This window comes from Argentina silus (assembly GCF_951799395.1).
Source record: "Argentina silus genome assembly, chromosome: 10".
Classification (NCBI taxonomy): Eukaryota; Metazoa; Chordata; class Actinopteri; order Argentiniformes; family Argentinidae; genus Argentina; species Argentina silus.
In genome coordinates this window covers 4,300,500-4,315,420 of record NC_139664.1, presented here as the reverse complement: position 1 = coordinate 4,315,420, position 14,921 = coordinate 4,300,500, and the positions used below count along the sequence as shown (strand labels likewise).

General features: G+C 44.1%; 1 protein-coding gene across 1 annotated transcript; it reads left to right on the top strand.

Moving 5' to 3' along the window:
* Positions 1 to 351: 351 nt before the first annotated feature.
* Positions 352 to 13,224, top strand: scn1ba (sodium channel, voltage-gated, type I, beta a; the record flags this gene model as incomplete). Its single annotated transcript, XM_083678590.1, has 6 exons — positions 352 to 403; positions 7,863 to 8,029; positions 9,018 to 9,255; positions 10,019 to 10,160; positions 10,515 to 10,581; positions 13,177 to 13,224. The coding sequence occupies 6 exons, from the start codon at positions 352 to 354 to the stop codon at positions 13,222 to 13,224; spliced, it is 714 nt and encodes a 237-aa protein (XP_083534716.1).
* Between the last annotated feature and the right edge of the window lie 1,697 nt (positions 13,225 to 14,921).

The following is a 14,921-nucleotide window of genomic DNA, read 5'->3' as shown; positions in this document are numbered from 1 at the left end:
CCAGCACCGGCTGAAGAAGAGGAGGGGGAAGAGATTGTCTGTCGGACTGCACCCCAAGCCCCAAGAGAAGGAGGGATCCCACAGAAACACTTGACAGAGTCCCCAGTTCTTGTTTCTGTTTAGTTTGAACACTTTTCTCTCGATTCTTTTCAGTGCATTGTCGCTGGAGTAAATGAAGATTTTAGAAGGCTTAGAATATCTACTGGGACCTGCAGATTTGCTTTGTCTGTCTCTCTCTGTGGTGTGTGTGTGTGTGTGTGTGTGAGAGAGATTGTGTGAGATTGTGTGTGTGATTGTGTGAAAGTGTGTGTTCTGGCATTGGTGAGAGACGCCTCCCATTCCTCCACCAGGATGTCTGCAGTGCGGCTGCTGCTGGTCCCTCTCGTGCTGTTGACGCTGCAAGGTGAGTGTGCAGGGGACCGTCACCTGTGGGTAACACCTTGGTAGCATCCAACCCCCTTCACTTTCTGTGTTGTTATTGGTGCCAAGACGTGGGTCCTGCTGTTTTTGTCCTAGAGGTGACCCCTGTTGGTGACCCCTCTGTGTGTTAGGGTCATGGTTGTCATGGAGAGGAGAGAGAGGTGTATGTGAGGGCAACCTTACTGGGACTTCTGACTGGGGTTGTCACAAGTGTCTTATGTTTCTTGCAACAACAGAGATATGGTTCACTATCCACCTTTTAAGGATGATTATATTCCGATTAACTGCTATGATCGAGACCTGTTAACTGATTGGGAACCTACTGCGTGAGAGACTTGGATACTTTGCTGTGTATGTGTGTGTTCTCGTGTGTATGTGTGTGTGTGTGTGTGTGTGTGTGTATGTGTATGTGTTACATTTACAGCTGTGTGCATCTGTATTTTCCTCTTTTTGCTGGGTTGCTCACTAAAAGCCTGAACCAGCTGTTCTTGTTTTCAGGGTAGTAATGAGATGAGGTCATGTGGAGGTGGTAGAATGAAGGGCACCTTAGCAGCAGCTAGAATGAAAGAGTCCACAATTTGTGATTATTAATCTCGTTGTTCCTCAATCTGCCACACACTCGTAATGCCCTCCCTCTGTGTCTCCCTAGCATAGGACACCATATACACTGTGCCAGAGCCAATGTCTCAATATATGAACAGCATACTATATATATATATATATATACACACATATATTAAATATATACTATATATATACTCTTATATATATATATATATATATATATATATATATATATATATATATATATATATATATATATACACATTTTACTTATAATACCCACATAATACATTATAATACAACAGGAATCTATATTACATTCTGTAACTAGGCAATGCAAGCTGCAAGGTATGGAAAAATCCCCCAAGGGAACGAGTTACTGGTCTGATAAGCTAACGCCCTAGATGCTAAAATGGAAAGTCTTCCCTATGGTGCTATTCATACATTACACAGTACATGTGTGCTGTGCAATGGTGTCGTCTATCTCTTCCACAGAATGCCCCCGATGTTATGAATAGGCCAAACTGAACCCTATATGTAAAACCCCAGCATGTGTTTGGTTGAATGGATACACATGTTGCTCTTCCTGTGTTGTGTTAGAGGGTACATATTAGAAGCTTGATTATGTTTGCCGACGCACATACTAGAAGATGTTTGCTGGTGCATGTGCATCATATGTGTATGTTTGCCAATTTGACTTCATGTATGGAATCATGCCTGTGTTTTTTTTTGTTCATGCGTTTTGTGAGGCACGCAGGCATATCTGTAATGTTAACAACTTCACTGACGCTGCCAGGGTTTAAGCGAATGCAAAAAGGAAGCCTTGCCTTAAGTGAGAGGTTTACAAAGAGCGTATCTCTCCCAGACAACCCCTCTCTCCCCCTCTTACGCTGTCCTCACAAACAAACAGCCCCTGCAGCGCTGCAGCATCCCAGATGTAAACCGTACAATGAAATGCTTACTTTGCTCAGCTTCCTCTCAACAGTGCAAATATCAGGATGTAAGAATACATTAAGTGCATGAGAAATACATTTTAACACAATAGACAATAAGTGTAATCGGCATAAGCACAGTAAATAAGGCGAGTGGATGTGTAAGCGAAAGTCAGCTGGGTGTGATGGGAGTGTGTGTGTGTGTGTGTGTGTGTGTGTGTGTGTGTGTGTGTGTGTGTGAATGTGTGTGTGTGTGTGTGTGTGAATGTGTGATCGATGTGCAGAGAGTCAGTGCAAATGGTCTGGTGGTGCAGGTGAGCAGCAGGTAGTGCAGGTGGGCAGCTCGGGTTAGCTGTCCAAAAGTGTTATGGCCTGGAAGTCTTATGGCCTCCGAGACCGGATGCACCGGTACCGTCAGACGGTAGCAGAGAGAACAGACCGTGGCTGGGGCGACTTCCTCAACCTACACCTGTTGTAGGTGTCCTGGATGACTGAGCCGTCTTCACCACCCTCTGCAGAGGCTTGCGGTCGAGGGCGGTAGAGCTGCTGTACCAGGCAGTGATGCAGCCAGACATGATGAATGGTGCATCTGTGGAAGTTGGTGAGGATCTGAGGGGTGATTGAATTTTTTTTTTAAGCCGCCTGAGGAAAAACAGGCGCTGTTGTGCCGCCTTGATAACTGTGCCGGTCTGATGCGTCCATTTTAAGTCCTCAGTGATGTGGACACCATAGAACTCGAAGCTTCTTCACTTCAACCCCGTTCAATGCCTGTAGTCCGCGATTAGCACCTTTGTTTTGCTGATGTTGAGGGAGAGATTGTTGGCGCCTGGCTGTCTCATTGCTGCTGGTGATCAGGCCTACAAACAGTGGTGTCGTCAGCAAATTTGCTGATGGTATTGGAGTGGTGTGTGGCAGGGAGATGGGGATTAAATTGGGACCAGTCAGACAATAAGGGGAGAGTTGGAGAAAGAAAAAAGAGAAAGAGAGGACGGGGTGGAGGTAAGACCGTTATGCAACGGCACTTGTGTAACGGGTTATTAAACTCATGTTGATGACACCACCAGGCTGTCCAGGCAGGCTGGCCGAGAACAGCCTGAAGAGACAGGGCCTGGTGGCTGACACATCTGGACTCATTCAGGGGGAGGAGATAAGGGAGGACAGGGGCGAGGATGACGACGGTCACAACCCAGAAGGATGTCAGAGGAGCAGACCTGTAGGCAGAAGTGACTTTCATTAGAGATTTAGTAAGCAGTCTGAAAATGCATTACAAATCATGCAAACACGAGTTGCCGTATTCAAAACTCCCATTGGATTATGTCCCATCATGTCTATTAGATATATTACGGTTAAGATGGCCGACTTTGCTCACTTTTTGGCCCTTTTTTGCACATGGAAATTGGAGCCCCTATAGTTAGTTCAACGGGCTAAGAGTATTGTGGCACAGACGCAGAAGACTTGGGGTCGAAAACCCAGATTTGTCAGAACCACTAAACCAGAAGAGTGTACAAAACAACCAAGACATCCCAGTCTCAGTTTTTGCCTCGTGTTTTTCCCTCGTGTGACACATTCTAAACAGCCTCAGTCAGTCGTCAGTCATCCTCGTTGCCGTGGCGAGAGAGAGTGGCACATACAGACTCACGAAGCCAAATGGATGGCAGCCTTGAGGTATGCCCGCTGTTCTAGATGGGCTAGCATCTCAAACACATTTAGAGGAGCAAATGGACAGGCAGGAGTCTCTAGACGAAAGAGGTCGATGTTAACGGGATGCTGGAAGTGGCAAGCCGCCCCTCAGCCTCGAGCACTTTGGAGAGCAGCTCCGTCATTTCAGCCGAGCCTCAATTAGGATCGACGTTTTCTCTGCTCTCGCGGAAGTTAGGAGTGAGGAGCGCCCCTCTTTGCGTGGGGGGGGGGAACTGTAAGTTGTCGCCCCAATCAACCCCTCTCAAGGTCAAGCTGTGAAAAGTCATTGGTACAGCATGGGTCTATGTTTGCCAGCTTTGTTGAAGACCAGGTGTTCTAGAAAAAGGTTGCACTGATTGTGCTCAATTTAAGTGTGCTTACATCAGGAGGGCAAGGACACTGTGAGGACTGTATGTGAATATGCAGCAACCATTGCATGTATGTCCTGTAACTGTGACTTGTTGAAAGCATAGACATAGAACACAAACAACGGGTAACAAGTCTGTGTTGAATTTTCTAGGGTTGTGTGATTTTCCAGTGTAATTAACGGTTTTAATTCATAGCTCCTCCTTTTAATCTAATCCAATCTACTCATCTGGAGCACTTAATATAACTCTGATCCAATTGCATGGTGCATGTCCCCTACCAACACACACGCACACGTGTGCACATACAGACACACACACACACACACACTCCTGGACCCTTGATCTTCCAGCTGAGAGACAAAGCTTAGCATTCCCAGGGGGGTCTGGAACTGTATGATGTCTCCAAACGTCCACTCACATCGCTCGTCACATGCAGAGAGTAATCAATGCAGGGATGCCCGTAGGTTCCTGGAGAGACGAGCTGACGCAAGCAATTTTGGCCCATTTATTTCACTGACTAAACTGTGGAAAAGACAAACTACGGACACGGTACAAATGTTACCATCTGGCTAAGCTCTGGGGGCGTATGGGCATGTGGTTGTTACAGCTGTCCATTTGACATTGGTTGCTTCTGTAGCCTAACTGTCACTCATATGGCTTTTCAGACCAAACATCTACCTGCACATACAGTATCTGGGTCAACGGTGCAAATGGCACACCCGACACGCAAATTGTTCCAAGTTGCCCCGAGTCCTGTTCAGGAACGTTTGCTGACTGCACTTGCCAAGCTAAGTGCCGAGCCTTGACGGAGATGCTGTGGGTGTTGGGTCCGTTTAGTAGGCTAGCGTTACGTCGATCACAGCCCAGAGCACATAGAGAATCTGTGGAGAAAGGAGAGGCACTATTAATCATGAGGGAGAGAATGGGAGGGAGGGAGGGAGGGAGGAAGGGGAGTGAAGTGTATTGGGCCTGGAGACGGAGAAACCAGTGAGGAGGAAGGATGTGGTGCTCAAGTGATTTTCTGCCGGATGTCATCCGGGGCCCCGATGCCGGATTGGTGTCCCTGCAGAGGTGTGTGAGAGAGAAAGAGGCCGAGACTGAGAGAGCCAAAGAGAGAGGGAGAGGGAGAGTCAAGTCAGGGCAAGGGCAGACATGGACAAAACGAGCATTACAATTCTGTAGGCACTTAGGGGAAAGGGAGGGAGGGAAGGAGGGAAGGTAATGATGTTGTCTTAATCAATAGGCTGTTTGAACTTGATTACAGTAAGACTTGGTCACTGTGCCACAGGTTGACAAATGGAACGTACAACGTATTAGACAATGCACACTAGGCTAAGCTCTTCGACCAAAAAAGGCTCTTTGGTCTTTACTGTGTGGTTCATGAACAGAACATCTTGGTATGTTCTAAATGAGGCATGTTCTAAATGAGGCATGTTCTAAATGAGGCGCAAACAACACAGAAGACGATCTGTCCCTCCAGAAAATGGATTTCTCAGATGTACTTTTATTTATTTTTTCTCAGATGTACTGTCGCAAGTTCATCTGAACTAGTCTTCAATGAATTGTTGTCACCTCTCTCTCATTCACTTCCCTCTCTTTCTCCTCACCTCAGCTAATGACCTCCTTCCAGTTCCTGCCAGCTGCCTCAGCTAACCCCAGTTTGGTGACAGCGGTAGCGGTAGCCTTTTCCGGTTCTGAGCTCAAAGTCATCTTTTTGAATCGTAGGAGTCAGAAGCAAAGGATACAGTAAATGAATAGCCAGGATTATCTTCTGCCATGTGCCCCCCTAATCTGCCGTTTCTGGAATATTTGTTACGTAACGGAATCTCGGCAGTACATCCACAGATTACGCAATGGTTTTGGATATTGCAGTTATGAGGGATTTATGACTGGGGATGCCACAATTGTTTTATGTTGCTTGCAGCAACAGAGATATTGTTCACTATCCACCTTTCAAACATGATTATATTCAGATTGACTGCTATGATCGAGACCTGTTAACTGATTGGGACCCTACTGTGTGACAGACTTGAATACTTTGCTGTGTGTGTGTGTGTGTGTGTGTGTGTGTGTGTGTGTGTGTGTGTGTGTGTGTGTTTGTGTGTGTGACAATAGCGGGGAATGATTGTTGTAGTTCGTGGCAGGTTGATGAGGCCACTGTTGAGTCTGCACTTTGGATGAGTCTCCCTCTCCTGTCTCCTCCTCACAGTCAACAACATGCTCACCCCTCCCCACTCGCTGTCTCAGTCTCTCTCTCCTCACCACCCCTGAATAAACAGTACAGCCTGCCACTGTCCGTGTATAATTCCACCGTACTGTTTTGATTTTCACTTGGCTTGTCCTACGTCTGCTGCCACGGCGTTTCCCATCTTCTCTCCTGTCCTATAGCACCCCCCCCCCACTTCCACTTGTTCCATTTGTTGGATGATGCCGGTATGTCTTTACTGTGAACTGTGGCGGTGTAAGTTGTCTCCTTTTGTCTGTGTTCCACGTCTTTCCTTCCCTCTCTTTTTGAGCAGTCAATATCAGCCATCTCAATTCCCTATATGAGTGTCTGCACGTATAGACTGTCTCTCTTCTCCATCTCTCTCTCTCACTCACTTTCTCTCTCTCTCTCTGTCTTTTTTTTCTCTCTCCCTCTCTTTCGCTCTCTCCTCTCTCTATGGAAGCAACTGATGTGATGGAACTGTGATGTGATCTAAACTTTCTCTCCTCCCCCCTCCTCCTCTCCCTCCCTTTCTGCAAAGCATCAACAAGCATTAAGCCTCCCCCTCCTCCCTTCCACCTCTGGCTGTTATTGTAAAGGGCTGTGTTAACTCTCTCTTTCTCTTTCCTTCTTCCCTCCCTCCCTCCCTCCCTCCTCAGTTTCTTCTCTTCTTTCTCTGCAGTGGCAGCATTTCTCTATGTCTCTCAGATGTAGCAGTAGTGTTCAGTGTTGCAAATATGTTTGTTTCTGGAGAGTTCTGTAAAGAAAAGAGCTTCTCATATTGGTGTATGTAGAAAAGGCGTTGGATGATGAATGGTGACTGTGAAACTCAACCAAACTACGGTACTGATGATTTTTTCGGGGTCACTGTTCATCAGACAGCGTGCAATGTGTCTCCAGTCCCCCCTCACCCCATGTATGATAAAAAACCCAAACGCATCCCCAGAGGTCAAAGTTGAAAGTAGCACAAGATCATTGGTTGAGAGCGATGCAGAATCCTCAGTCGAAACTTCAGGGTGCAGTGTGAGAGAGAAACACCTGGAATCGCAGGTGTGTTACTCTCGGCCGATGTACAGTATGTGACTTGATGGTGGCATATATAGATTTATTCTATATATGAAAGTAGCTCAATATATGAATATAATTCTTGCCATCTGCAAGGGAGTCCTAGACATGCATTGTTCACTGCAATCTATTTATTTCCTCTCAATGTCTGGATTTAGCCCCACGCTATTCTAGTCAACCAAGCTTAGATAATATAAATAAATAATTGAAATGTAGAAAAATAAAGTGTAGCACAATTGACCAAAATCACAACAAACCCTACACTGAAATTATGAGTGGAAATAAAAACAATGCAATAAGCTATGCCCTGACGAAAAAAGAAGCGTGCCGTGAGTGATGGGAGTCAGCACGCAGAATCAAACCTGAAAAAAAATAAATTATTATTTTTATAATAATAATTCTTATTTTCCAAATGATAAGTTCTGGGAGACAGTTTGCCTGCAAATATTGAGACAATACTAGAGCTTTGGCTCATCACCCATGATGACACTTACTGTAGGCTTCTTTAGATGTTCACTAGGACAATTCAACATGGCTGGCACCTCTAACTGTCCGTTGGGCCCCTCCCCTCCCCTCCCCTTCCCTCCCTCCCTCCCCTCCCCTCCCCTTCCCTCCCTCCCTCCCTAGCATCTCTGTGCTATGCTGCCTGTGTGGAGGTGGCCTCGGACACGGAGGCCGTGGCCAATGAAGGCTTTAAGCTAGGCTGCATCTCCTGCAAGAAGAGGGGGGAGGTCCCCGCCACGGCCACGGTGGACTGGTGCTTCATCCCCCGCGGCGAGGAAGACTGTACCCCCGTGAGTATCCGTAGAGGGGCAGGTGTTAATGTGAGCATTGACTGTCCTCATTCTAGTGGGATTTTCCTCATAGGTGTACTGGCAATCACAAGGGCCCGGAGGTTTTCCTGGTCAGGTTATGCAGTCGGAAAGTCTCCTGGCCCTATAGTATCAGCACTGGTGGGGCTTAGTTTTAGCTTTAGTCTTTCGCTTCAGTTAATTGGATTACGGAGGTTTTATAAGCAAATCTATCGAAGCAATCACTTTCAATAAAGTGTCTTGAGCTAGCAAAATGGCACACATGAAGATACATTAGTCGGTTTGTGAAGCAAAGTAAACAGACACAACACATCAATCACAAGAACATACCGTATATTTAGCGGGCACTTTATGCAGCCAAAGCAAGTAGAGTTCTGGTGCATGAGCAGTCTACCCTCTGATGAATTGGGGAGCGATGCATTTATCGGGAGAGAGCATTAGACTGGGCCATGCTCATGTTTCATGGATTGGGGGGGGGGGAATAGGGAAAAACAGGGAAAATGGGGTTTAGATTTAAGAGGGCTAAATTATGTAATACGGTTGTAATACCATCCATCGCTTTTGAAATCGATCCATAATCAAATCTAAACAGACGAAAGTGCTTGATTGAGCACTTAGTCCAGAAATGTGAGATGTTGTTTATGGTCCTTTTTAACAGCATCTGAAGGGGGTGGGTGCTTTGGTGCCACCACATAACCCACTCCTGCATCCCACCGAAGAGCTGGATAGATTTACTTGATATGAATCTTTAACGATTTACTGTAATGCAACTGTAAAAGCCCTTGCCTGTCCTCATGTTCTTGTTATCTGAAGAGCATGCATCGAATCAAACTTTATTCAAAACGCATTTCCAAATCTCAATGGACTTCACAGTAAAACAGACAACAAAAAACAAAAACAACCCCCCCCCCCCCCCCCTCACACCACCAAACCCCACCTCATATGTCCCTCCTAAACCATATCTCCTTAGATCTACAGCTATGAGGATGAGAGGGGTAGCATCACGGATGATCGCTTCATCGATCGTCTGGCCTGGAACGGCAGCAAGAACACCAACGACCTGCAGGAGGGCTCCATCTACATCCTGAACGTGACGTTCAATGACACGGGCACCTATCACTGCTTCTTCAGCCGCACTCTCACATTCCGGAGCTACGCGTTTCAGTCCAACGCCACGAAGACCATCCACATGAACGTGGTGCCACAACGTAGGAGCATGCACTCTTATGTTTACCTGGGGAGGCTGGTGGAGGTAGAAACCCGGAGGACGGTGTGTTTTGATAGCCTTCCTCATTCCGTTCCATGCGTTACAATGAGCACGTCCTCCGATTTCTACCTCCACCAGCCTCGCCTGATGTTTTCATCTTAACGGTCCCTCCTAAAGACCTCTTCACCCCCACTACCCCCCTGTTCAAGTTTCTCTCCTGTTAATATAAAAAAATAAAAATAATGGATGGATAGATAGATGATTCGCTTACTGGCTTTGGATAAAGGCGTCTGCTAAATGCCATAAATGTAAAAATGTAAATGAGTTTAATTTGGCCTAACTAAGGAATAGCACTCCATAAGTGAGGAAAGGTCAATGATGGCATAGCACTGACTCGTTTCCTCAGTTATTACATACAGTAATCAGTTATTACATATAGTAATCAGTTATTACATACAGTAATCAGTTATTACATACAGTAGGCCTCCCCCAGGGTTAACGCATAATACTGTGAATAATTGCATTAAGCAGCAGGCCCACCCAACTGCTGGGTGTCATTTCACAGTGGAGCTGAGCTCACTGTTGACCTTGATCAACTGGGCCATTTCCTGTGAAACACTGAACCCTTGTGGCTGTCTGAAGAGGTTTATTAGTTAGTAGTTAATAGTAGTTAATAGTTTTTCAATGAATGAGCAGCGAAGCGTTTCCTTAACTGACTAACTTTTTATAGCACAAGTTAAATCATTCTTTGTCTCCCTCTCTAGTCACCAGAGGAATGGCATCCATCTTGTCTGAGGTTATGATGTATGTCTCCATTATTGGGCTGCAGTTATGGCTGGTAGTGGAGATGGTTTACTGTTATCGAAAGATAGCGGCAGCAGGGGAGGAGGCATTGAGAGAGAGCGCGTGAGTAGCAACATTCTCACATACATACACGCACGTGCACTTTTACACACACACACACACACACACATGTGCACGCACATGTATGTACAAGCAGGCACGCATTCACGCACTTGAGTCTGACCACAGAATATTGTACATCATGGGGTGGAGTAGACACTGGACAACATTCCTCCAAATCCGCCCTCTGGGGAAAGTGTCTTCCTCTTCAAGTTTCTCAATCTTCACAGAATGATTTATTTTTCTGGCTAAATAACTTCCGGGCTGACACTGCTACTGTTTCTCACCTTCTCTCTCTATTTCATTCTTGTTCCTTAACATGCTTTTCTGTCCACACCTGTCTTCCCTCTCTCTCAGGGCGGAGTACTTAGCTATAGCTTCGGAGAGTAAAGATAATTGTGCAGGTGTACAAGTGGCAGATCTGGTAGGTCTGCGCACACACTGTCGACTCTGTCTTTACCTGTGCATTCCTCTACTGAAGAGCTTTTTTTTTTTGTGTTACTGGTACAAGTAAGTATACTCATGCTGCCTGATTGAATTTTGTTTCATTTCAGGGTGAAGAAAAATAAAGTGAAAGTCTGACGCCTAATTTGCACATGGTCACCCTCTGATTACACCATCACCCACTGAAGAAGACGAGGACTGTGGATGGAGAAAGATTGTGTATTACTTTTGAAGATAGGATAGAATCAGCTAATGAAAAAGGACTTTAAAACTATTCCAGTTTGAAATACAGCATAGGAATATCTAGCTGTGATATATCAAAAAGAGTTGCATATAAATGTATAGTTATGCAAAGAAGATCTCCATCATAATACTCAGAAGTTGGTGCGTAACAGAGCAAATACCTTATGTTAACTAGCTGTATGTTAAATAGCATCATAACTATAGAAAATACATTTTTTCTGAAGCTTATTTTCATGATATTCATAAGTTTGCTTGTTTCAAAGCAGTTCCACTTCTGTCCAGTGAGATTGAATGGTGCCAGTAGGTTCCAATCTGGATCTTATAACACTGAATGGTTCAAATGTGTCTCCATCCATACGGACAGTTAATCACAATAATGTGATCCATTCAGGTTAGTGAGACGAACATCCTGAGCAGTTGTAACATGCATGTTGGGTAACTGTGAGCCATGATTGTAAACATGAAGAGAGACCATTTATGTTTGACAGTATCTGTCTACTGGTTAAAGCAAAACTTTCTGAGGAATAGTCTTCAGACAGGTAGTCTTCCTCACTGAAGGTTCAACTCTCTCCGACTCAAACTCAGATCACTGCAGTAAAGGAACATCCACGTTTGCAATCAACCTCATACACTCTTCGTATTCAGTGATGGCCTCACATACATATTTCAACACACAATCCTTCTCTATTCACCAGTTCATTTCATTGCAGTTCTTTTGCTGATTTTTAATTTGCTGTGCATGAATTTAAGAGATTCAATCATTTGCTTATAGAGGTTGCCTAAGTCAGACAATTTGACAGCTGATTTGCGTTGACGAGGTTTCTCAGAGTCTCTCTGACACATGGGACTTGTTGCTTTGAAGGTGGCACTGAAGGAAATGATGTCCACAGTTATAGCACTGCCATTATACATGTTTGTTATAATGCAACTCTTATTGTCCATGGGAGCCTCAATATGAAATATCATATAACTTATCTTATTACAGTGCAGTCCAGATGTCCATAATGGGTTATTTGCTCCGATAACTTGAATGGGTTCAAAACAAAAAATTGTTTAAGCATGACTCACTGTATCATGTATCATCAGATCTCATCTCTAAGGTAATGCAGTAACACATTTTCTCTTGTATGGGTCTTCCATTCTTCTTTGGCAGCCACTTCCAAAGAAATACCACAGGGGGGCAGCATAACACTGTCATCTTACACACATACGTTTTGTAAAAGGGATATGAATAACCTTTTAACCTTAGAAGTTTCTGAGTTCGCTACATTCCAAAATGAACAGACAGGGGATTGGTAGGTTTATTACCTCACATTAGAATGTTTAGAATGTTTTCTCAAGGTACAAAAGGTCAGTATAATAGGATGCTAGTTCAGAACTACACCCACCTTAACTTGTTACCTTCTTGCCAAACAAATACATGTTTCTAGACTTCATCTGAAGTCCTCACTAAGGCTGTTTTGGCTATATAGCCGTTTCTATTAGTCCCATGTTATTGACTTCTTATAGCTGACGCACTTGGAGACATTTTATTTTAATAGAATTTAATTGACTGATCAAGTTGTTGAAAGTCATAAGTCTCCTATTATTGGAGATAATGTGTCCACTGCAGAGACCTGTTGAAATGTTCTCTTCGTGTAGATGTGGAAATGTTGCTTGCCAAAAAAAATTATCAAATAAAAATGCCCTTAGAATGGAGAATTGCATCCGGTGTATTAAATATTAAATTGATTAAAAACAACATTTAAATCTCATGCCATATTCTTAGTTCTGTAACAAAAGGAGAGTTGAAACTGTGGACACCTGTTCATGAATACATCTACTGACACTTTCAAAACACCAGCAACGCTGACAGGGAGTCACAAGGGGGCCAGTAGCTCTTGTCTTAAAGTGTCACAGGATAAAAATGTTGATATGGCATGCAGTCACATGTTGTTCGGTTGTGACAAACCTCACCTGACAAATCAGCCTGGTAGTGGAATGCCATTCCCGTTTCCTGGGAATTTACCAGCTCAGTGGGAGTCACAAAGGTCAGATGGAAGATATGACTGTAGAGGTTGACCAGTAGGGTGGGCCTAGTAGTGCTTAGAAACCAAACTAGCTGTTAAACTCACTCACTTTGCCTCTTATTTGTAAAGCCACTCCTGTGAAAACATTCAATTGATCCCAAACACACTTACCACAGCATGAGGTAATTAGTACCTAACAAGCAGATGGATAAATAGATGTAGAAGTAGATAAGAAGATTTAGAACTAAGAACCTTGTGTTTGTTTAATTTACCCTTTAACCAGGTCATCTGGTCCCATTGAGATATACTAATCTCTTTTTCAGGGGAGCCCTGGCCAAGCTGCACAGCAACAGCACAAGAAGGCTCAATAGGTGGATGGCTGCTATTGAACCCCTCTTTGAGATACTGTAGTGTTGCTATCTGTTTCTATGAACGGGGCGGCATGAAGAGACTCTCTATTGAACGGAGAATCACTCCACAGACAGTGTCAGTAGGCCAATAGATAGTATTGATCAGAGAGGCCTCTTGCTCTTGGCTGTTTTTTGGGAAACAATTGAGTGAATCAAGTAAGTACTTTGCATCAGTAGGTGAGGGAGCAGGGGATAAGATTGAGTTTGGAAATGATGAAGGAAATGATAAAGGCAATGATGAAGGTAATGATGAAGGTAATGAAGAAGGCTGCACAATGACCAATCAAAGTTGGTTGGATCCTATTGGGTTACACTTTGAGAAAGCTTGAAATCAGCAGTTGATACACCCAAGTCTCAAATGTAATCAATCAATCAAGCACACACACACACACACACAGAGACTCATGGACAATAAATTCCCCCACACACGCACACACACAAACGAACGAGCGCACGCACACACACATACGCACAAACAAACACACACACACACACACCCGCACACATGCACACACACAATGAGACTCATGGACAATAAATTGTTGCATATTTTAGAACTTTTCATTTCTCTCCACGGCATTGTGTACAATCAAATCTTTACAGTACATTTGCCCCTGTCCCCCATCCCTCTCTCCCTCCCTCCCTCCCTCCCTCCCAGACCCAAATAAATAGTACATCCTTTCATCACTCACCAGTGGCCGTGCACAGCAAGGCCTCACACACTTACACAGCTGATATTCAGTGCACAGGAGAGGGAGAGAGGGAGAGAGAGAGAGAGAGAGAGACATGAGGAAAAAAGAGGAAGAGTGAGTAGAAATAGGAGGAGGGGGAGATGAAGTATTTTTGATAGATGAGAGAGGGAGTCAGAAGGAGGGAATAGACAGAAATTAGATGACCTTTAAACAAAAATAAGAAGGAGAGAAACTACAAAAAACAAAGATATAAAATGAAAAGGAATCTATAAAAGGTCAATTGAAATCACAAAGACGAAACAACAATACTGCAAAGTTTTTCCCTTTATCTTCATCCGGGCCTATAGAGTTCTGGTTGGTCCTTTTTAAGTCCAGCCCAGTTTATAACTACCAAAGTACTATTGCATCTATGTTTACCTGGTTGAGTCTACAGTAACCCTGAACAGTTCAAGTCCGATTCCAATAATACAATTCCAAGTGACCAAAATGCGAAAACAAAGTGTCCAAAACAAACAAACAAACAAACTCATAAAAATCATAATACCAAATGTAACATTTGAGGATGTAACATTGAGGACTTTCTTCCGAACACACACACACACACACACGCACGCACGCACGCACGCACGCACGCATACCTCTCTAGTCCCACTCCAGGTCTTCTCTGCTTGTCTTTTCACTGCCCTAAACACACTTTTATTTATTTATTCATACTACTTCTTTTTTTTCTTCTTTTTTTTTTTTTTACACATTCAAAAGTACTACTGTGTAATAATCACTAATATCATTATTATTGCTATGACCGGTATCATTCAGAAAAAAAATCATTTAGCTCTTTATTGGTCCGTGCTTGACAGTAACGCAGAGCACAAAACAACTCGTAAGGAGGCAGGACAGGATTTCTCAAAGTCTGGTAAATAAATACTGCAACGGTTCCGATGCAGACTCGCTCGCTCGCCTACTCCC